Here is a 25,690-nt window from a genome sequence, read left to right on the forward strand (position 1 = left end):
GAGGACATATCCTTTTGCCGGACGGATAGTAACCCTAACGAGGTATCACACCTTAGCCATCGATATCCGACCATGAAACGAGCCAGCATGGGTTCGATTCCTAGTTGGGGTAAGTTAACTGGTTTGAGGGTTTATCCGGGGTTTTCCCTCAACCCATTAAGAGCAAAATATACTGGGGGACTTCCGGTGCTGACTCTGGACTCCTTTCGCTGGCATTATCACTTTAATTTCACTCAGACACTAGGTAACTATTGCAGTTGATAAAGCGTCGTAAAATAAATAACTTTACTATTAAAAAAATTGCTTTATCGACATGAGTCGCAACAGAGAAAATATATATAATAAACATAATATATTTTCTTAATAGATGATGGTAGTTTTACGATAGCTAGTGACATCTTGTGGATATTTCGTAAACTACTGTTCCTCTTGCCAACCCAATTAGAAAATATTGCGCTTACATTTAGATTATAAAGATGTATACAATTTGAATGACACTCAAACAGTTCTATGTACAGTATAATATCCGTAATTAATCATTTTTTATATAAATTTAAAAGCATTCTTTTATGCTATTACTAATATGACGGACTTTTTCCGATGACAGTTTAGAATGTTGTCTTCCAGTCGTTTTGGTCTATTATTCTCTTTCTAACTCGTTGGTTTTGGTCAACCTGAAATAAATAAGTGAATAACTGTCCATGTGCTGCGACAACTAATTGTCATGTGATATGAGTCGAAGGTTTGACATTTGAGGTACTTTAGCTTTATCGGTTGTATTTGCATGGTTATGTATGGTATTGCGATTCACTGTATTGTAGTCATAATATAAGCATTTACAGTTATTATTATAACACAGAATTGCATGTATTTTGGAGTGGAGGATATAAAAGTGATACCGTTTTTTTTAACTAAATTGTAAGTTATTTGTGTTTTAAAATAACTTAAAATTCAAACTTTGGAATTCGTACCGATGTTGAGATGATCTCGGAATCCTGAAGTTTTCCCTGATGCTCAATTGTGGTATATAATAAGGGATACAAAGACGTATGCTTCACAATTTCTTAACTATTGCAGTGTGCGATCAAGAAGAGCCAAAATGTTGAATTTGGAAAGGATACCAGATCAAGTAGGATACCTTCTCTTGGCCGAAGATGGTGCTGTTATTTCGGTTAGTATTCTTAGAAAAAAAAAAAATGTTCATTAGTCGTTTTAGTCTGTCTTGTTCTGTATAGGTCTATTTTGGAAAGCATCCCATTTTTCTACTAGGCCTATATTTCTGAAACTCTTCAATTCCGATATATTTTCATGTGTTGGTAATTTGCTAGGAGACGTCGTTGCATATAGACTATTTTTACACTATACCTAAAATTTGTTTTTGCAAGATATACTAAAACCCTAAACTGACCTAACCTAACCTTTTCCTTAATCTGTGACAGGTTACGTTAGGTTAGGTTAGTGTTTTAGTATACGTTGTATACACTAAGGTTAGGTTTAGTGTAAAAGTGGTCTATATGCAACGACGTCTCCTAGCAAATTACCCATGTGTTAAAACGATTGAAATGTTTATTTTTTGGCATAAACGATCACAGAAGAAAGTCAGGACTTATGTCGGTGCACAATCTAGAAAATTTTACGACTGTTTAAAAAACTTCTCAACAACTTACCGCCATAGTTTCTCCTGTCTAATTCAAGATAAAGTACTAGGGTAAATACTATCCTACACCAAGGCTTTACAGCCCCTATCGAAAGTATTTACGTACTATTGTTAACGTAAAAACGACATATGAACGACTTCTCGTCAATAATTAACAATTAATTTTAATTATGTTCCGGTCATTTGCTGCAAATAAAAATTACATCATGGATTCAGCATTCAAAATACACTCAAAATACTACAATGTTACCTCTGAATGGAAAAAAAGGGTGTTTTTCTAAATAATTACCCCTTGTTCTGTGCAAATCAGTCTTGTACATTGAGGTAAAATTGAAATATTCATAATTAATTTTTTCAATACTCTAGGTACCGTATGCTAGATTTGTAACCGAATTTACTATACCACTTGAGGTGACGAATTGTGATGACTGACAAATCCATTGAACAACAATGCATGGTGTTAGGGGGAAAAAAAGTAATGAAATGTGGAAATTTTCTTTCTTCCATTGAGAATCTTATATTTGTCCTGTGTTGTCACAAGCATTGGCTTTATGACAAATTGATTACACAACCACGTATAGCTAATAGTTGTTCCAAGTGGTGTAAGAGTGAAGTGCTTTCCTGTAGGCCCAAGGGTTACGGTTTCAAACTTCATATTTTTAATAGCCTGTAAGGTTTCTGGAAATTCAGGAAACATAACATTTTGTTTAAGACTATAACCTCTTCGAAGAACAGCAAATTCCAATTCTAAGGAAAAGGACAGGAAATTGAAACGAATAACTAGGTCTAAGTATTTGTTTTTATCCATGAAGTAGTGATTGTTAGTGGTAGTGGTGATGTAGAAAACTATGATTGAAAATATAAAAAATGCCATCTGAAGTTGTATGGAGTCCACATTAGCAGAAACATAGGCCATTGCTGGAACCCTTGCCCACGTCCAAGGTCAGTGTAACAGAGGTTTACTCCTCCGAAATGCCAGACACCATCATGTTCGATCCTTAATTGCAACTGCTTTAAGAAAAAAGTCTTGGACAGTAGAAGAGGAAGCCTTTTGCCTTGCTACCAATGGCTCCTCTAGACATATTGACATCATAGCGTATTCCCAGACTACCAAGAAAGGTTATATAATTGATCCTACTATAAGGATTGAAACGGGGAGTAGCCAGCCGGAGGATGTCAATCAAGAAAAGATCAACAGTTGATTACTTCAAAGCAAAATACCAGGTTGAAGACATTGAGGTGATTGGTCTTCTTATTGTAGCTCGTGGTGTGATTCCCAAGTTCTTTGAAAGCTTCAGGAAGACTTTTGAACTACCACAGACACTTACTGCTGACATCATAACTTCAGTTTTGAAACGCTCTTGCCAAATTCTGAGTCATCATATTCACTCTGTTTAATTTTTTTTCTTCACTTTATAATTCATATATGTTTATTTACAAAATTTATGTAAACATTTAATATTGTAAAATTCATGTAGGAGAGTATACTGAGTCCTTCTGGGCTACCTCCAGTGGGAGGCAGTTATTATTGTATATCAAATAACTTTTTGTTTTCGCTCTGATAGTTGGTTATATAATTACATACTTCATCCAAAGCAGTGATGCTAACATTTTATTCACGTACGTATTGTACAAACATTATTTGAGTTCTTGACTACTGGTATTCCAAGTTTTGTAGGAGTTATTTACAAAATGGCTCTTTGATTTTTTATGATCTTAAATCGTCACTGATGCCAAAGGAATGCATGCAACGACTTCAGAATACTTTTGGAGATGAAGCATCATCAGCAAGGACTGTGTATAATTGGTTTGCGGAATTCAAATGTGGACGTACTTAATAGCCATGATTTCTGCAAGGATCAGCCTGCTACAGGGATCAATGACAGAAATATCGGTGCACCATTATTAATGAATCACTTATGCCGAGATTAGAACATCTTTGGAGTGCAATACAAAAGATCCTCCATAACCATCTTGCTGTGAGGATGCTCGGTGGATTCCACGTATGACAGAAGCTGAGAAGGAAGCACATATTGATTGGTACACGGAAATGCTTAAAAAATCCAATTGAAGCACGTCAAATTCCGTTTTTGACATCTTAACTAGTGACGAAACATGGATTTGCTGTTATGAGCCAGGAGATCAACTGCAGTTGGCACAATGGATCTTCCCAGATGAAGATAAGCGAACAGAAATCACAAGAGGCCGAAGCACTGAGAAGAAAATGGTTGTCTCATTCTGGTCGTGATCATCTCTGTTCCACTGGAGGGCCGTCATATGATTCATAAACAAGTGGTATACAACCATTTGTTTACTGACAGTCTTGGAAAAACTGCGAAGCCGTATCATCCTCTGTCATGACAATTTATCATCCCACACTGCGGAACAGATTGTGGGCTTTTTGGTCACTTAAAGTGTGAAATTAATGACTCATTGTCCTACAGTCCTGATATGGAATAATACGATTTCTTCTTGTTCCCAACCATTAAAAAGGAATTGGGGGTGGGGGATTGTCCTTTTTTAATACCTCAGAAACTGCGATTGAGGCCTTCAACGAACTGCTATCTGAAGTGCCTCTGGAAAAGTGAGTGCAGTGCTTTGATGACTGGGTCTATCGGATGGACACATGCATAAAATTTAAGGGGAAATATTTTGAGAAGCAGAAAGCTGAAAGAAATAATTTGTTACTATACATATCGGTTGCAGAAACTTGCATTGTGACCCAAAGTATTTGAGATAAAAAAGAATCACTGTTTCGGGCAAACGATTTGTAAAACATTGGGAATATGTCCGCTATTATCTTAAAAAGAAAATTCTTCCTGTAGCACCACGCACAGCATTTTGCAGACATTGTCTTGCAATATTCCTAATATTTTGAGATAACATCTTTCAGTTGCTCTAGGGTTGTTGGGTGCCACGAAAACTCGTTCTTTAAAGTAACTCCACAACGAAAATTCTGGAGATAGTGGAGGCTGTGTTGTTGGAAGTGCCTACTAATGACACGACTTCCAAAGATCCGTGTAATTGTGGGGCAGTGCACCAAAGTTCTGTAGCATACTGTAGTAGCATTCCCCATTACTGTGACAGTCTCTATTATTCCATTGTTGTCTTCTTTGAAGTAATATGGACCAATGGTGAATTGCTTTCAAATCATGAAGACGACGTTGAATTAAAACCTGGAGGTAATTTTCAGATCATATTTTATAATTACATGTGTTAATCTCATCATTAAGAAAAATGCATGCTTCTTCTGTTGAGAAAACTTTGACCAGCCAATGATTATTTCGTTTAATCTCTGGTAGCACAAATATAGCAATTAATCATATCTTTCCTGCTTGAGTGTGAACACTGGTAGATATATTAGTTTATATAGATACAGACATAGCCTAGTGTTTTCTTAGAATTGTCCAAACTATGCTATAACTCATTTGAAGATGCCTGGACACCTGACTAGCACTACAAATTCCATAATAATTATTTATACTTACGTCATTACTTGTCTGAAGCACCTCAGTTGCAGTGACAGTGATTATTTCGTTGAATCTCTGGTAGCACAAATGTAGCAATTAATCATATCTTTCCTGCTTGAGTGTGAACACTAGTAGATATATTAGTTTATATAGATACAGACATAGCCTAGTGTTTTCGTAGAATTGTTCAAACTGTGCTATAACTCATTTGAAGATGCCTGGACACCTGACCAGCACTACAAATTCCATAATAATTATTTATACTTCTGTCATTACTTGTCTGAAGCACCTCAGCTGCAGTGACATCGTTGATTTCTTTGATCTTCCAGATTTCTTATCAGCAACAGAACCAGTTTCCAGATTAAACCTCGTAATTACAGATGGAACTTGGGACTTCTTTTAAATTGTGTGTTCTACATTTTGTCAGACATTGATAAAGATTCTGTATGCTTTCATAATAGTATTGGCCGAGCTGTATTCTAACATTTAATGATAGAACTATGGCTTGAAATTTCAGAATTCTTGTATCAATAGCCTACTAATAAAATAATTTATGTTTTAATTAACAAAACAGTAACTGTGGAAAAAATTACAAAATGTGACAAATGAAATACTCTATTGTTTGTTCAGCACAGTGATGTTTTTTTCCTACCTCAAATATTATTATAATATTTATAACACTTTACATTTTGAAGTGACTTCGATTGGCCTTATACATTCGCTATCTCAAAGTACTTGTATACAGTAGGTTCTCTGAGTCATTTCTGAAAGTTGTTGCATGTTATTCATATTCACTCATTTGGAAAATATGTCCGTATCAGTCATTTACAGGCGGCCGGGTAGCTCAGTTGGTAGAGCAGCTGGCTACGGACTGGAAGGTCCGGGGTTCGATCCCGGGTGGTGACAGGATTTTTTCTCGTTGCCAAACTTTCAGAATGGCCCCGAGGTTCACTCAGCCTCCTATAAAATTGAGTACCGGGTCTTTCCTGGGGGTAAAAGGCGGTCAGAGCGTGGTGCTGACCACACCACCTCATTCTAGTGCCGAGGTCATGGAAAGCATGGTGCTCTACCTCCATGCCCCCAAGTGCCTTCATGGCATGTTACGGGGATACCTTTACCTTTACCATTAGTCATTTACCAATAATCGAGAGTTCCGAATAGGATTATGTATGCACAACTCTTAAAATTATGTGCCACTCTAAGAGCTCGTTTGATTATTTGTTGCTGGTTGAAAATCCTACCAGCTTCATACAAAAGAATCTTCTTGTCACAGAAATTCATCACCAGTTATACAAGGCTTACAGATCTAATGTTTCTCCCTAAATAAAAAGAAATTGTCAGTCATTTGTAACCCAAAGTTTGTGGATTTTTGGCTTCAGGTAGCAAAAGTGTTTCCATTTGATTGTTGGAGCAAAGAATCACATTTAATGTTTAAGGTAACTATGACATCCTACCAAAATGTAGACAGTCGTTATAAAAAAAACAAACAAAAAACAAAAGACTTGTCTCTCAAGTGATGTTCTTGAGCTGCTTAGAGTATATTCAACCTTCCAAAATACAGTCCCAATCTTGATCTCAGTGAATAGCATAGGCATTTCATTAGTGATAGCCAAAAATAGCAGTGAAGAATTTGCAATCTTCGTTGGCAGTAGGTTACTTTAATAAAGGCATTCATTCATAAGCTCGTGCCACGCTATGATAAATGCCTGATTTTCGTGGTGATTATAAATAAAGGTTGCAGTTAAAGTTTAAATGTAATAAAAATTGGTTTTAGGCCTAACTTACTTTGTGTTTGTTTAATGGTCTTTTCTTTTCAAATGTCTGTCATAATATAAATACAGACATATTATGCAGAGATATTGATGTTACCAGGGCCCGATTTAGGTATAGTGCCGCCCTTAGGCAGTGCTAAAATTTGCCCCCCCCCCCCCCCCCCCCAACCTTCGCAAACAATTTATAAGCAGCTATTATATAGGTCATGTTTAGTTTAAATTAGTTTTAAATGAAATGTTACAATTCAGAAAACAATAAATTACTGGAATCAAAATACATGCTTCTAACTTCTGAATTATAAATATTTCCTTCTCACTTTCTTCCCAGAGAAAGCATTCATGATGTCATCAAAGTCGATCTGACAAAGCATAGCAGACTTGATGCAAAGAAATATGTTCAAACCTTATCACTGTTGAAACAAAATTGATTTGTGAAAGGCAAACTGTGCTTTATTTTTAAGCATTGGTGTTTTGTTGGTGGTATAATTATTACGAGTATTTCTTACTTCGATAGGAAATATAAAGTAAATTGAAAAATAAACTCCAACTTTTTGTAGAATGAAACTTTCATATCGAATTATATAGTGCACATGCTGGAAAGTGGTTAAATAGTATTGTGGACGATATATTATATTGTAAATGTAACTGACAGTTCTGGTTACTATTCATAGCGATAATATAATAAATTGGGAAATTAAACGCAGAATAAATATGGGAAATGCCTGTTATTATTCAGTTGAGAAGCTTTTGTCATCCAGTCTGCTGTCAAAAAATCTGAAAGTTAGACTTTATAAAACAGTTATATTAAGCTTACCGGTTGTTCTGTATGGCTGTGAAACTTGGACTCTCACTTTGAGAGAGGAACAGAGATTAAGGGTGTTTGAGAATAAGGTTCTTAGGAAAATATTTGGGGCTAAGAGGGATGAAGTTACAGGAGAATGGAGAAAGTTACACAACACAGAACTGCACGCATTGTATTCTTCACCTGACATAATTAGGAACATTAAATCCAGACGTTTGAGATGGGCAGGGTATGTAGCACGTATGGGCGAATCCAGGAATGCATATAGAGTGTTAGTTGGGAGGCCGGAGGGAAAAAGACCTTTAGGGAGGCCGAGACGTAGATGGGAAGATAATATTAAAATGGATTTGAGGGAGGTAGGATATGATGGTAGAGACTGTATTAATCTTGCTCAGGATAGGTACCAATGGTGGGCTTATGTGAGGGCGGCAATGAACCTCCGGGTTCCTTAAAAGCCAGTAAGTAAGTAATATAATAAACACACATCCAATTTGATTTGCAGCAATGCATTCTTGTTTATACAGGCAGTTTCATAGTACAATAACGTGATACTGGCATTACAATATACATAATTATGCAGGTGCAGACTTTCCTTTTACTCTCACCACGACAATGCGATAACAAAACTATATCCGACTTCCACAAGTTGTTCAAGAACAAACTTCCGAAAAGATTCACAACAAGTACGGTATTTTAAAAACAAATATATATATATATATAGAAGGAAGAGAAAATGCCGCTCTAGACAGCTGCCTAGGTTGCCTAGGCGTAAATCCGGCACTGGATGTTACCAGTTTTTAGGGACCATAGGATGCAATTTGGGAATTGAATTGTCACAGGCTTCAGAATTCCCCCCCCCCCCCCTCCCTCCTGTAATGCCATAATTATATTTCTGCATAGTACTTCTAAAATTTTAATTAAGCTGTTTACTATATAATCATCATTTTTGCTCTATATTTCTGCTTTCACAGATGTCTGGTATGAGGAGTTCGAGTGATGACATGGAATATTTATCCAGTGATGATGAATTACTTATATTAGAATTATTTAAATAAAGTGAGAGGCCTAAAATTGAAAACTATTTTGAAAATACTGTACATAGGCATAGGTACAATAATGAATTTATATAACATTTCCGAATGAGCATGCATGTAGCAGAAAGTGTGGGAAAATTACAGTTACCAATCTGGAGGCAATAGAAAGTTAAATTCGTTTCAGTAAATTTAATAAGTATAGTTATGGTATGCTGGGCACCAGAGCTGTTCCTCCAGAGATGTAGCTAATAGGGTTACCAGACTTCTGGGTTTTGCAGGGCATTGTAGAAAATTAGAAAATGTTCTGCTTTTCTCTCTCGTGTACCAAAGAGAGAATGTCTATGTCTGAAGTCCATTAAAGGAATTATGTTTATAAAATTTAATTTAAGACGTATATCTTATTTGAATTTTCACGAGTAGACCTATTGAAACATTTTCTGTCCTGATTGTCCAGTTTTCACTACCATAATATAAAAGTGTGGAGTTAGCAAGTATATTGTATAATTCCAATAGTCTGATTTTCTGTGGTTTAAACGTACTGCTTCTTTGGTAACAAGGGCTTCCTGAATGGTTAATATCTAGGCCTATCTATTTTATTATGATGTAGTACATTTTACTTCAGTTACCTATACTCCTAGCATCCGAAGTTAAGATCTTAATTAGGGGACCCAGAATAGTTACTTGTACTTTGTACCTAAATTTTATAATAAATTGACTGAAAATTTAAAACATTTAAATAGTAAAGCTTTATAAAACTAGAGTAATCACATGGTTAGTAAAGCATTCTTTTTATTCAATTGATGAATTTTAAAATTTTAATTCATGTAATGTCAATATGTAATTTATTTTTTAACAATGTACTATTTACTGCCTTTTTTATATTGACTTTGTCAATCACCTGTATAGTGCCTAAAGATAATTAATAGATGCTACATCTACACCTCACTCCAGTGCACCATCTGCAAACAACCAGATACTGTAACAAATGGAGAACATCTACTATAAATCAAGCAGTAACTGAAGTCCAAGGAGATATACATACTAGGTTCAAAAAGTTCCCGGAATTTGCTAGCATCATAGAAACAACGTACCTTAAACACTATTCTACAGCATTCCCTTCAAAATAGTTGCCTTCCGCAACAACACACTTTTGCCAACGCGTGTAGAGTTCCTGGAAGCAGGCCTGGAAGCCATTTTGTGAAACCCGTCTTAGTGCTCTCGTCGCGTTTGCGATAACCTCTTCAGCATTGAATCTCCGTCCTTTCAGATGACTTTTCAGACGGGGAAACAGAAAGTAATCAGGTGGTGAGAGATCAGGAGAGTATGGTGGGTGATCCAAAGCAGTTATGTTGTGCCTGGCAAGAAAATTCTTTACAATAATTGCGCGATGAGCAGGTGCATTGTCATGCATAAGGAACCAGTTGTTTTCTACCCACTTTTCTGGACGTTTCCTTCTCACTGCGTCCCAGAGGCGACGGAGGGTTTCTACGTACAATTCTTTCGTTACAGTACGACCTTCTGGAATGAACTCATGGTGCATGAGACCCTGAGAGTCGAAGAAAACTTCCAAAATATCTTTGCTTTAAGTGTGCTTAAATGCGACAGGCTCATGTCAGTAGATTTACTGGCATGTGAAAGAACTCCTGCGTGACAAAATTCCGGCACATCCGGCGATGCTGATATAACCTCTGCAGTTGCGAGCGTCGTTAAATAAAACATAACATTTAAAATAACTTTGCCTTTGGAAGTGTCCCTAGGAAATTTTTGCTTCCGAGGAGATGTTTTCGATTTCCACTCAGATGACTGTCGTTTTGGGACTGGGTCGTACAAGTAGCACCAGTTTCATTTTGTTTAAGAAATCACCATCTTCATCAGCCATACTGATCATGTCCCCAGCAAAACACAGAACTTGATGTTTGTACTTTGCTCTGTGGACATAATTACAAAATGCGACGAACAAACAAAACACTATGATAAACAAATGCCTACAACTCAAAACCAATAGTTGCCATTATCAACGAACTTTAAGGAAATGACATCATGAATGTTACCAACAAAACAAATGTATAATATCCCTTGTTATATATTAATACGAAAAATGGTAGTAAAATTCCGGGAACTTTTTGAACCTAGTAGTATTAATGAAGTACGTTTGGGATGCTAGATGGAAAATGGAAGAAATCCCAAATTCAGAGCATTAGCAAACAACAAAGAATTATTGTTTATTATGCCTGTTATATTCAAATAATTGTTTAATTTATGGCAGATTTATCTTCTTCTGCCACATATGAAATCAAATTTCCTAAATATTTGAATGTATTCACTTGTTATATTGTTTTGTTGTTGATGACTGTCTTACTTAATGGATTCGGTCCTTTAAATGCCATTAATTTTGAATAAACATTTATTTATACACAATATCTTTGTTAAAATAGGTACATAAATTTGTAGTACAGTGAAACTTCCCTTAACGGACTCCTCTCACTAGCGGACATTTAAAAATTCCCCTGCAAAATAACATTGATCCTTATGATAAAATTCTTCCAAATAGCGGACATTCTCAATAACGGATGCAGACACTGAAATGTATCTCCCAACAACAATTAAAACTTCCAAATAACGGACAGCGTGAAAGAAAAAAAAAAAAAGAAGAAAAAGACGGTTGTAAATTAAACGGAATTCTAACTGAATTCTTTGCAACAATCATTATCGTGCATTTGAACGTTCTTGTACTTTATTGAAGGTAAGCAGCACAGTTGTTAGTTGTGATACTGTACGTGAGCAGTCCGTACTTTCTTAGTTTGTCAAGTTGAGTGTTCGGAAGTACAGTCACATTAAAAATGTCACAAAAACGTAAACGTTTGTCACTAGTAGAGAAAGTGGATATTGTAAAGCATAGTGAGAAGGAGAAATGAAGTGTTCGTGAGCTGGCCACAAAGTTTAATGTGGGAAAAACTCAGTTAGTGAAATTTTGAAAGACAAGGATGTTATTTTAAAGTCAACAATTCTAGATTTATTTGTGTGAGGTGAAGTGGTACAGTGACTGATGTTTATTTCATTTACAAAACATTTACTGGTACGATTTCTCTCTGGATGAATACTGTAAACAATCTCACTGTCTACTGTACTGTACTGTACTGTACTGTACTGTAAAATATAATGTTGAATATGTATGAGAAATTTTAATATACTGTATACAGTACATACTAACGATTTTCTAAATAGCGGACACTTCTCAATAACGGACATTTAATTTTTCCCCGGCGGTGTCCGCTACTGTACATACATTAGAACCATAGGTGCTGATTTTTAATTTTTTCAATAGATGCACACGCTGTAGCACTGATATAAATCGGTAAAAATAAATTCTTGGCGCCTGCATTTCGTTCAGCTTACTACTGGATATAGAAGCTGCAACATTAACTCCTTGTCAGCAAAGGAACACACCATGATACATGCCTAAGCAAGGAGCTCCTTTAGTGTATTTCAAATCATTTAATAGGAAGAAACCCCTTCTGTAACAAAACGTTTTTGTAGCTCTTTGGTACGCAATAGAAAAGAGTTGCAAATTTTGGATTAGTTTCTAGAGCAATCTCTAAGAGAGTAATAAGATGATAATGTAAGTCGATAATGACTTCAACTGAGAATACTAATGAATGCTACTGTACACTGCGGTGAAGGAAAGATTAACTACCCTATACTGCCAATATTGAATTTGCTTATTTAGTGACCCATTATCTCAGGAACTGCTGAATTTTTACAGGATAAAGGTACAAGGACAAATGGACGCAGATCTGTAAAAAAAAAACGCATGTGTAAAAAAATTTTAATGTTGATTTTATTTTATTTATTATGAACAAACTAATAGATATACTTCTCTTATTGTGCGGCCATTTCATTCTTGTATTGTCGTCAACATGTGTTTAAAATTTCATTCTTTTGTCATTTATAGTTTCTGAGAAAATTGGGAATTTGCATACAAAATAACAGTGAAATCAGCATTATTTAAACTATTCTAATTTTTTTACTAATTATATTTCTTGATAATGTGAAGCATGTATCTTTATCCTATAAACGTCGTAATATATCTTGAGTAGTTCTAGAGATAATGGTTCATTAAATAAGCAAATTTAACACTGGTGCATTGGTGGTAGGGTAGTTAATCTTCCCTGGAAAAGAACTCTATCAATAGCTAACGCAGATTTTTTAAAATTGCATTGTGTAAATTGAATAGATTATATTATTTTGTGAAGCCCATCCATGAAAATTATTTTTTCATCCCATTGTGGCATGAAGATTAAAATCGAAATTAATTTCAGTTCAAAAATCATTAAATATATCTGTTGGGTGCTTGAGCCCTGGAGCACCCTTGTATTCGGCACCTATGATTAGAACAATAGGTATAACTCTAGAGTCTTTATTTTATGTGTGATATTAGCAGCAATTTTACTGGTCGCATTGAGATGGAGCACAGAGCTTCCTGCAGACTACTGTAGATGTGTATTTGTATCATTCTGCAGGAAACAGAACTAACTTTATTTGTATACGTTGTTAAAAATTGGTCACTTTGTCTTTCATGTTACAGTCTGGTGGAGAACTGGAGAATGATGAGAGAGTAGCAAATATCATTTATGGTCTGATCACTTTGACTGATAAAGTTGACACAACTATGCAAGAGGAGGGTTTCAAACGAATTTCAGGTATATTGTATTAAAACATCAGGCAGTTACGATTGTACATTCATAGTCTAGTAGGTACATTCTTGTTCAGTTTAGACCTGGCCATTGCCATTGGATTTTTAAAGGTGATGAAATATTCTCTGTATTGTTTCCTTTGAAAAGGAAGCAAAGCTGAAGGCCCTATGTTGCGCACTGACGTGTAAACGAATGCTATTCATGAAGGAGAGGATTTCAGGTAAAAGAGTACTGTAGCCTTTTCTCACACAAATTTCCTTGTTTATATGGAAGCACATGAACTGAAGTGGCTCTGATGTTCGAATCAAGAAAGCAGAAATCAGTTCCTAACTTGTCGCGAAGTCTCTGAGGGACTTTTGAAAGGAAGGTGCAGACCTTTATTAACAGTGTTAGGTGTCAAGAGATGTACCAGAAGCCAACATGCTGATGTGTATGAAAACTTACCCTTTGAACCCAATTATAATCTGAATTTAACAGTCATACTAATTTTGAGGCCTTTTTTACATACGATGGGAACAAAGTGTTTTCAGTTTCACAGCAATATTAATATTAATACTTTTACTCGTTGATTTAATTACAAAAAAAATATTTACAGCAACTCACCCTACCAATTTAGAAATACTGGCATCATCATGTTTCCGACATGCAAACATTTTCATTTTCTGGAATGACATTCCAGTGTATTCTGGTTCAACTAAGCCACTGCTTTTACTTCTAATGTTAAATTAAACATGGAAATATTACATTTGCTCGGAATTCATTCCACTCTTAATGGAAGTGAAAGTTGAACAAATTACCTTTTTTATTATTTATTTTTAATTATTTGTCTTATTAAATTCCTGCGTGTAAGTAAGGTAATATAGTTATTTACTGATAATTCTTGATAGTGAGAGGTTGCCATGTTTCTTATTGGGTCAGAGCTTCATGGATTCAAACCTGAGAAAAGGGCGATGGGTGTTCTAAAGGCAATAAAATCCTTAGTATCGCTCCCTGCAGCAGGCAAATGAAGTCGAGAGTCCTGCAGTGTTGATTGATAGCCTGTAATAGTACGCTGTGTGTGAATAAGACGGCTCTATACAACATTTACAGGCCATATCTCTCCCATGTCGAAATTCTACTTTAACATCACCATCCTGTTATTGGAAAAATGGATTCCTTCTTACAACTATCTTTATCCCAGAAACGGAAGTGGATATTACCACTCTAGCAGGGCTCAACAAGGTTCTAGATGCTCACTACATCTGAAGACATTGGAGACCAACCTACAATTAATTCTTTCCTCTGATGATGTTTAGTGAAGCAGCCAATTCTCAATTATTATTTTTCTCACACCTGTTTAACATGTTATTGTTCAGTCAACTGTCTGAAGACGGTTCTGGACCCCACAAGTGACACTAACAAGACATCACTCATGAGGCAACTAGGCCAAGAAATAATGGGGTAGGGTGGCCAGTTTTCTTTTCTCCCTCCATTGGATGCATCGCTAACTAGTTACACACGATATTGCAGTAATCTTATAATATGTATTGTAATTCTAATCAATGTAGGCTAAGTTAATAAATTAATTCCAGTTGTTGTTTTTAAATACATAGTATTTTGTGCCCGATCACGTTTTGTATTGAAGAACAAGAAATGTATTTCAGAAATTAATGTAATACATTTTTGCTAAGTATAAAATATCAGTGCTGTAAGGTAAGGTCTTTACTGTGGTTGCATCTTTCGGGATATAGGTAACACAGTACGTTTCCTACATATAATACACTCATTGCAAGTCACCTAAAAGGGTTGCTTACTCTGTGTTCATTGTGCCAGGATAGCTCTGACTTTGAACAAAGGTAAATCTTCACCAATTGTAGGTAATGGCACCATGTCATATATATTGAAATTGTAACTTAACATTAGTCACCTAGGAAGCGTAAGCGACTCTGTAGAGTCCATTATGCCAAATGGAAGAGTTAATTCGCGTAAGAAAAGTCTCTCTATATGATATCACATGGTTGGTTGAAATGTATGAGTAAGGTATAATTTGTAGTTAGTGATATAGTTAATCAAGTTCATGAAAATGAAGTGAATATATCATCCACTTGAATTTAGCATTTCATTTAGACCCCCTGAAACAACATTAGACATAGTGGTCAGCATGGCTCAAGGTCAGTGCTTTTAGACACAAATCTTCATTTGTCAGTTGGAAATGTAACCCAGTCCATTGTATGCTACTACTCGTACTTGGAGCCACACTGAGGGACATGCATTTATTTAGCATTATTTGTGGATGTAACATGTCAGAGATAGGTTTGGAAGTACATCCCGAAAACACAAAGTACATGATTGTGTCTCGTGACCAGAATATTGTACGAAATAGAAATATAAAAATTGGAAGTTTATTCTTTGAAGAGGTAGAAAAATTCAAATATCTTGGATACTCGGCAGGAAATTAAATGCAGAATAAATATGGGAAATGTGTTACTATTTGGTTGAGAAGCTTTTATCATCCAGACTGCTCTCAAGAAATCTGAAAGTTAGAATTTATAAAACAGTTATATTACCGGTTGTTCTGTATGGTTGTGAAACTTGGACTCTTACTTTGAGAGAGGAACAGAGGTTAAGGGTGTTTGAGAATAAGGTGCTTAGGAAAATATTTGGGGTTAAGAGGGATGAAGTTACAGGAGAATGGAGAAAGTTACACAATGCAGAACTGCATGAATTTTATTCTTCACTTGACATAATTAGGAACATTAAATCCAGACGTTTGAGATGGGCAGGGCATGTAGCATGTATGGGTGAATCCAAAAATATATATAGAGTGTTAGTTGGGAGGCTGGAGGGAATAAGACCTTTGGGGAGGCCGAGACGTAGGTGGGCGGATAATATTAAAATGGATTTGAGGGAGTTGGGATATGATGGTAGGGGCTGGATTAATCTTGCTCAGGATAGGGACCAATGGCGGTCTTATGTGAGGGCAGCAATGAACCTGCAGGTTCCTTAAAAGCCAGTAAGTAAGTAACTAAGTAACATGATGTCAGAATGACTGAATACATTCAAATTTCTCAGATAAAATAAATCATATTACTATCTGTGTCACAGCTCTTAATTCTTGTGAGACGAGATATGGAGTAGTGGCAAAACACCAAGTAGTGTACAGTAAATACAGAACTATTCATCACTTTAGCAAAGTAATTGCCGAATATAACTTGGTAATAATTATCATCACAGAAAATGAAAATTGTGACATTTTATGGAAAAGATTCAGTAAAAACAAAAATACTTCTGAGTAATATTTATATTGAATAAGTAATCAGTTTTAATTATTTAGATGCTTTCATAGATAATGATAGAAAGTTATGAATAACAAAATAAATCTATTTCAACACTCATATAGTATAATCAAGAGAACATTAGCAAGGAAAGAATGTAAGGAAACCCTACTTAAATTCTATGAAGTGATGGTAGCTGTGTTATATGATTCCAAATGTTATGAATAACAAAATAAATCTATTTCAACACTCATGTAGTATAATCAAGAGAACATTAGCAAGGAAAGAATGTGAGGAAACCCTACTTAAATTCTATGAAGTGATGGTAGCTGTGTTATATGATTCCAAATGTTGGGCTCCAAATAAAGATTCAATGAGAATATTGAAAATGGCAGAAATGAAATTCTTCAGAGTTGGTGCAGATTACATTATGATGAATAAATGAAGAAATTAAGTTAGGAACTCGTGAAGAACTAAGAGTATTGAAACTTATCAATAAAGTAGAACTATATAGAGGGAAATGGTCTGGACACAACTGTAGAGTGAATGATGATAGCATATCCCGTAGTGTGTTGAACTTTGAAAGCAGAGGTCAGAGTATAGAATTATGTAGAGGGAAATGGTCTGGGCACAATTGTAGAGTGAATGATGATAGCATATCCCGTAGTGTGTTGAACTTTGAAAGCAGAGGTCAGAGTATAGAATTATGTAGAGGGAAATGGTCTGGGCACAGTTGTAGAGTGAATGATGATAGCATATCCCGTAGTGTGTTGAACTTTGAAAGCAGAGGTCAGAGTATAGAATTATGTAGAGGGAAATGGTCTGGGCACAGTTGCAGAGTGAATGATGATAGCATATCCCGTAGTGTGTTGAACTTTGAAAGCAGAGGTCAGAGTATAGAATTATGTAGAGGGAAATGGTCTGGGCACAATTGTAGAGTGAATGATGATAGCATATCCCGTAGTGTGTTGAACTTTGAAAGCAGAGGTCAGAGTATAGAATTATGTAGAGGGAAATGGTATGGGCACAACTGTAGAGTGAATGACGATAGCATATCCCGTAGTGTGTTGAACTTTGAAAGCAGAGGTCAGAGTATAGAATTATGTAGAGGGAAATGGTATGGGCACAACTGTAGAGTGAATGACGATAGCATATCCCGTAGTGTGTTGAACTTTAAAAGCAGAGATCAGAGTATAGAATTATGTAGAGGGAAATGATATGGGCACAACTGTAGAGTGAATGACGATAGCATATCCCGTAGTGTGTTGAACTTTGAAAGCAGAGGTCAGAGTATAGAATTATGTAGAGGGAAATGGTATGGGCACAACTGTAGAGTGAATGACGATAGCATATCCCGTAGTGTGTTGAACTTTGAAAGCAGAGTATAGAATTATGTAGAGGGAAATGGTCTGGGCACAATTGTAGAGTGAATGATGATAGCATATCCTGTAGTGTGTTGAACTTTGAAAGCAGAGGTCAGAGTATAGAATTATGTAGAGGGAAATGGTATGGGCACAACTGTAGAGTGAATGACGATAGCATATCCCGTAATGTGTTGAACTTTGAAAGCAGAGGTCAGAGTATAGAATTATGTAGAGGGAAATGGTATGGGCACAACTGTAGAGTGAATGACGATAACATGTCCCATAGTGCAGTGGTTGCCAAATGTCACGAAATATGTCGTAATAGAAATGCAACCCGCATATGACTATCTCAGTGAGAATGGTGGAGTGAGTACCTCCTCAGATAATGCAGAGAATGGAGGTGCAGAGATGGAAAACAAAAACAATATAATATTAGCTACATACACTTCATCCGTGTTAACTTTTACCCAATTTATTCGTTATTGTATTGTATTTTATTTATTAACATTCCATGGTATTCATACATTGCTTACAGCTAGAATATGGAACAAGTCAAAAAACCTTAATACTATTATAAAGTCTTAATTTATAGTCACAATCTAGATGAAATATATACAGACAAGGTTTACAATATAGTCTACTAGTACAACACATAGTTTTAGTATCAATTTCATGAAGCGTTATTGAATGTCATGAATTCACCTACAGAATAGAAGGCGTGAGAAATTAGGTACTTCTTTAATTTGGCCCTAAATAATCTTATGTTTTGAGTTTCATTTTTTATATCCATAGGAAGGCTATTAAAAATTTTTAGTGCCATATAACGCACTCCTTTTTGATAGCACGATAGACTTGCCGATGGAGTATGAAAGTCAATTTTTTGACATGTATTTATGCTATGAACTGTTGAATTAGTTACAAAGTTTTCACGATTACATACGAGGAAGATTATTAATGAAAATATATACTGACAAGCCATGGGCATTATTTGTAGTTTTTTGAAAATAGTCCTACAAGATTCCCTAGATTTGGCACCTACCATTATTCTAATTACTCTTTTTTGTAATAGAAATATACTGTTACTATCTGTGGAATTTCCCCAGAATATTATTCCAAAACTCATTACCGAGTGGAAGTATGCAAAGTATATTGTTTTTAAGGTATTGATATTTACTATCTTTTGCATAGATCTAATAGCAAAACAAGCTGAATTTAGTTTGGGGGTAATTTCTTTTATATGATTTTTCCAATTTAACACATTATCGATTTTTAAGCCAAGAAATTTGGTTGTTGTTTCTAATAGGGATCTGTTGTTAATTATTACGCTAGAAATTTGCGAGGTTGAATTTGGACAGGATTTAAATTGAATTATGTTAGTTTTGTGACATATTATTATTGTAGTATTAATAAAAGAATATATATTTTCTTATTCACCATGAAAGAAAACATGCACTTTACGTCAGTACACTTTTGAAATCCCAAAAACGTACCTGGTTGTTCATGAAGTGTGAAAATATGCTACAGTGGTCAAAGAAGCACCGAAGCATTTTACCCTGACTAAGACATAGAAGCTGATGCTTTTTTATAGTTTGTTTATTAAAAAATATTCAGCTTACAGGTAAGGGCGTGGTGCTCTCTATGTCAAGAAGAATAATAATATCATATTGTACATTGCCGTTTTATACTCTATTTAACATTTTACAACGAATTAAGCACCTCATATTTTCGCCATCAAGGAAGAAAAACTGTTCCTCCCATGCTTCTTAAAATTTGTTTTCTCTTTTGAAAGAGAAACTTCGAAATACAGTATCCTACACACAAGTGTACGTCTGCTGCTGATAATCTGCTTGCTTCTAAGGAAGTGAAGAGGTAAGAAAAGGGTGGGGGTATGATAAGACTTGAGTAGAGGCAGGGGCTTGTGTTTTCATATTAGCGTGTTGAACTATGGAAGCAGTGAAAGTCTGTAAGAAGATGGATCTATGGCTTATGAAGAAGAGTGCAGGGTAAAATGGCAAGGGGAAATATGTTGGTGATATGAATGCTTACATTACGTGATGCGTTAATGATACTGTTAACTAAAAGATATGCAAACTTCGTCAGTTGCTGGTTATTGCTCTTGTTCTTAGGAAGTAAGAAGTTAAGCTATTAATTACACTTCGTACAAGATTAAGCAGTTATTAATACTTACTGGCTTTTAAGGAACCCGGAGGTTCATTGCCGTCCTCACATAAGCCCGCCATTGGTCCCTATCCTGAGCAAGATTAATCCATTCTCTATCATCATATCCCACCTCCCTCAAATCCATTTTAATATTATCTTCCCATCTACGTCTCGGCCTCCCTAAAGGTCTTTTTCCCTCCAGCCTCCCAACTAACATTCTATATGCATTTCTGGATTCGCCCATACGTGCTACATGCCCTGCCCATCTCAAATGTCTGGATTTAATGTTCCTAATTATGTCAGGTGAAGAATACAATGCGTGCAGTTCTGCGTTGTGTAACTTTCTCCATTCTCCTGTAACTTCATCCCTCTTAGCCCCAAATATTTTCCTAAGCACCTTATTCTCAAATACCCTTAACCTATGTTCCTCTCTCAAAGTGAGAGTCCAAGTTTCACAGCCATACAGAACAACCGGTAAGCTTAATATAACTGTTTTATAAATTCTAACTTTCAGATTTCTTGAGAGCAGACTGGATGATGAAAGCTTCTCAACCGAATAATAACAGGCATTTCCCATATTTATTCTGTGTTTAATTTCCTCCCGAGTATCATTTATATTTCTTACTGTTGCTCCAAGCTATTTGAACTTCTCCATCTCTTCAAAAGATAAATTTCCAATTTTTATATTTCCATTTCGTACAATATTCTCGTCACGAGACATAATAAGCAGTTATTAATAGTTTCTTTATTAAAATAATAATAATAATATCCTTCAATTTCCTTACACTTATTGGAAATAATGTTTTCGGCATGAGTAGTACAGTAATAACCTGGCTACTGGAATGTTTACCATAATCGGCAGTTTGGTCATAAAGGTTACATTCCTGCTTCTCCTGAGTAACAGTAATAACTATACTTTAGAGTTTGAACAGATGCTTTATTTGTCTAAATGCTGACATGATGACGACGATGACAATAACTGCAGTAGAACCCCGTTTATTTGGCTCAAACAGGACCAGGCACAATCCGGATAATTTAGAAAACTCATTGATGACATAAAGACAGTTAAAGTACAGCTCACGCGGAAGATATGAAAGCCTGATTACGTCATTTGGGAGGAGGGAGGATAGAGTGCAAACAGCAGCAAGTGCGTGCTAAACATCTAATTGAAAACATTGACCTCTTAACTTGAGCTGCTACTCTGAGTCCTCAAGCTCTGCTATCCTGTCACAGCTGGATCATCATCATCATCATCATCATCATCATCATCATCATCATCATCATCACTGATACGACAGAGGTTTATGACGACCGAGGTTTATGATAATGGGAGCTATGACATCATTGAACAATAACTCACGTTTCATATAATCCTTTTCAAATTTTTTAAAATTTTCACATGCAGGACACCAATCTACTTCAGTCATACTGTTAAATTTCTGTCACTGAATTTAATTTACAATTTATATTTTTACTAGGGACCGAATGTTCTCGATTGGGTTTAATTCAGGATGATAGAAGGGAAGTCTAAGTAAAATATGCCTGGCACTTTCAAGAATGGCGCCTACATAATATTTGACAAACAAAAGTTTGTGCATTTGTGTAAGTTTGTATGTATAACATTGGTTTCAAGATATCACTATAAGGAATGCCTTTCTTTTTAAAGGCGTTCCTTCACTACAGGTTTTTAATTGGTGGTTCAATTTCACGCAACATTACGGTTAACTAATGCTATCAAATAGAACAGAATTCGAGGCCAAATTTGGAATCAAGTTCTCTCGAATGCATTTGTAATAATAATTTGGTTTATTTGAGAATGATAATCCCCAGATCTCTGCTGAGCTTTCCAAATTAGTAGGACATTGGGTACGAACCCTGTTCACCTCTGGTGTGCATCATTATTAGGCAATGTTCCTTTGATACCGACACTAGAAATCCTTGTTTAATTTTGAAATGAGCTATTTTCCTAACCACAATTGCAACTTATAAATGCTTAAGCCAACTTTATGTACACAATTTAAGTACCGGTACACTTATAAATGCTACCACTGAATGTTTTTAAAACTCCCGTACTGTAACAAAAAGAGATTCACTACAAGCACCTATTAGGAGGAGTGTGTGAACAACTGACAGAGAAATGTTTTGCAACTGGACTTTATGCGTGCATGTGTGCGTTTTTTTTTTTTTCAGTGTACATATACTGTAGGTTAAACACTCTGAAAATATGTGTTCCTTAACTGTTGTGAGGAGGAAAGGAACTGGCCACGCTACCCCATTATCTCCTGGCCTAGTTGTCTCATAAGTGATGCCTCCTTGGTATCACTTGTGAGGTTCACACCTGTCTTTGGACAGTTGACTAAATAACAATTGTTGTAAAAATATAGTGTGTAGGCCTAAAATTAGCATAAAACATTTAATTTATGCCTAAAGTTTGTATAAAATATTTATTATTTTTTAATTCCTTGAATTAAAAACTTACAAAATTTGGTTTATGTTAATTCATTTCATATAAAAAAACAAGCTTATACAGTATATTTTTATGGTAAGTAGGTAACCACCATACTAGGCCTATGTATAAATAAATTTGCGTAATTATTTGCACATTAGGTAAATGGTACTAAATTTCTGATATTAATTTAAAATCGTTTTATTTAATAACATTAATTAACTTACCCTGGGTATCATTTAGCAATTCTATAACGTAGGCCTTTTTAAATCTGTATTAGTTGTTCTATTGATATAAATGTTAATACATTTTGAACATTTTTTAATAGTATTTTCAAGAATTTAAGTTGGGCTGATTACTTGGTTGGGTTTTTTCCGAGATTTTCTCCAACCGTAAGGAGAATGTCAGGTAATCTATGGCGAATCCTCGACCTCATCTCGCCAAATACCATTTCGCTATCACCAATCCCATTGGCACTAAATAACCTAGTCGTTGATACAGTGTCATTAAATGACCAAGTAAAAAAAATGACGTCAAATATACGGGTGAAGTTACAAAAGCTTGTGGTGGCGAAGAATTTAAAGTGTCTGTGATGTCCAAGGAAGGGAAGTACTACAAATGGCTAACATATTGGTGTATTCGTCACATGACATTACACAGGAAATATCACCACATATGGTTGTAAACAACCATGGATATTTTAAACTTAAAAGTGTATTTTAATGTAATCTAGTGTTGTTTAATATAATAAGAACTGTAGGCATATTGTGTAAGTCTTTCATAAGAAATTATGTATTATAGTGCACTTAAAACAATTAGTAATAACATTATAGAAATGTTCGTGTGTCACAACATATTTGCAATATTTTATTTCTTAATGATACTGTTAATTTTTGTCAAGTTTGTGATTTAGCAGTTACATGTACTACACAAATGTCTTAATTGTTTGAAAAACAACTGAATGCATTTATGTCATTTGACACAATAATATGAACATTTTCCATTTTGGTAATAAATCAAGTGGCAAGAGAATGTTCATGTGTCACACCATACAATATTTCATATTTTTTACATTATTAATTATTCGTTTTCATTAAGAATTTGTGTTCATATTTAGGAATACTTATGTTAAAAGACAATAATGTCTTTTTCATGAACTACTAAGTATTTAATTAAATATCCTGTGAGTTAGTTACTTGAAAAATGTTAGGTGTGTCACTATGGAATGACCCTGTTATATTTATAAATGCAGTGAAAAATAATTTGTAGGAAGTCATAGAGTTCTCCAAGTCTTTTTATGAAGTCACGTTATTTCTCTTGTTACAGTTGTGTATGATGACCACTGCTACGTAATCTGTCTGTCTAATAAGAAGATACATGTAGTCAAGAGAAAATTCGCTATGGACCAAATGGAGCCTGTAATTGTCTAGTAGTGTTCACGATGTTATCTTTTGAAATCGTTTACTTAAAATGACATTAAAGGTGAGGTTGGTAGAATATTATATTTCTGACTGGTGATAAGGGCAGATGTTGGTAATTGTATCATACTCACCGCATGTCATACCGATGTACAGTGAGACGCATTTATCGTGATCGGAGATAGGCGGTGCCAGTCCCCTCCATATATCCCCAGCACTGATACAACACTTACAGTAAGAGTTGTAGAATTTGTACTTATCTAGCCCATATTCGTTGCTCAAAATGTCCACCATTCACTGCAATAAATTGTTCACATCTTTTTATGAAATTGTTATTCACAAAGATCCTCATTTTTCCATCCATGACTTGATCAGAAACCACAGCAGTGAAAAACTTGGATTTTACTTCAACACACTAGTTGTGCAATTCAGCAGTACCGATGTCACAATTTGAGGAGTTGGAACAGCTATTTATAATTGAAAATGTTGATTACTGACATACGAGTAGATAGCAAAGATGTGACGTAATGTGTCCGTGTGTGTACGCCCCTGCCTCGCACTAGTGACTAGCCACTCCTCAGCCAGATGGCAGACCTCTATCTCGGATCTCAATAAATGCTCCACTCTGTACATTGAATCAAAAGCATATATGTGAAGAGACTTAGTGCGTTTGTTTCGTAAGTTTGCAGTTAGAGAGGCTGAAACGAACATCAATACTTGCTGCTTAATTTCACTTTGAGTGGTTATATTTGCCAATTACGTGTATTTGTTAAAAACCTAAACCCATTTAATGTTTTCTTAACAAGAAGTATCAAATGAACTGCCGATTTCCATAACATTTTGAATCACTGAATAATTTGTGTATATGGAAAAGTTAAATGTTAAAAAAAAGATTAACATATACTTAAGCAGTTTCAGATTTGAGAGCTCTGTCTCTGTTCATTATTCTGTTTATTAATGAAATTTAGCACATAACTTGTACATGGTGTGAAATGATGCAGGTGTGTGTGTTGAACAGTTTCTGTTAAAGAGGCATTTTATAGGCGTGTTAATACGAGTTTTAATACTGTTAATTACATTTTGAGTTAAGAATGGAATCTTTGGTATGATATGAAGTGTATCTTAATTTTTTAATGGTTGGAATTTATTACGAAATAAAGTACCTTTCTATTGTCAGCAAGTCTTCTTTTGGTTAGGAAAGAAATGTATTCTTTTCATGACATAGAATCAAGGTATGAACGTTTTCAATAATGTGTGCAAAGGAAATTTCTGATCCTAAAGATTGTTTAAGATTAAGAAATGATCAGGATGAAATTCAAATACAAATTGTTGAGCCATTTATACCCGAACCCACACTTTCAGAAGTCGAAATTGCGATAGAAAATCTGAAAAAGTACAAGTCTCCAGGTATCGATCAAATTCCAACAGAATTAATACAAGAGGGTGGAAGCGCATTATCTAGCGAAATTTATAAACTTGTACTTGCTATTTGGGAAAAGGAAATTGTACCAGAACAATGGAAGAAGTCCATAATCGTACCTATCTTTAAGAAGGGGGACAAGACTAACTAGTAACTTTCGAGGAATATCACTTTTGTTGACATTGTACAAAATTTTGTC

The 25,690-nt window shown here is 35.3% G+C and overlaps 1 protein-coding gene across 2 annotated transcripts; it reads left to right on the plus strand.

The window, feature by feature from the left end:
• The first annotated feature begins 600 nt into the window (after positions 1-600).
• Lamtor4 (Late endosomal/lysosomal adaptor, MAPK and MTOR activator 4) lies at positions 601-25,247 on the plus strand. 2 transcript variants are annotated; one of them, XM_069812738.1, is made up of 4 exons: positions 601-756; positions 1,078-1,171; positions 13,321-13,435; positions 23,980-25,247. In XM_069812738.1, the coding sequence occupies exons 2-4, from the start codon at positions 1,100-1,102 to the stop codon at positions 24,081-24,083; spliced, it is 291 nt and encodes a 96-aa protein (XP_069668839.1). In that variant the 5' UTR covers positions 601-756; positions 1,078-1,099; the 3' UTR covers positions 24,084-25,247. The 2 variants fall into 2 exon arrangements, with proteins under 2 accessions (XP_069668839.1, XP_069668837.1); XM_069812736.1 differs by lacking the exon at positions 601-756 and adding an exon at positions 763-918.
• The last annotated feature ends 443 nt before the right edge of the window (positions 25,248-25,690 follow it).

The sequence above is a fragment of the Periplaneta americana genome, chromosome 16 (assembly GCF_040183065.1).
Source record: "Periplaneta americana isolate PAMFEO1 chromosome 16, P.americana_PAMFEO1_priV1, whole genome shotgun sequence".
Taxonomy (NCBI): domain Eukaryota; kingdom Metazoa; phylum Arthropoda; class Insecta; order Blattodea; family Blattidae; genus Periplaneta; species Periplaneta americana.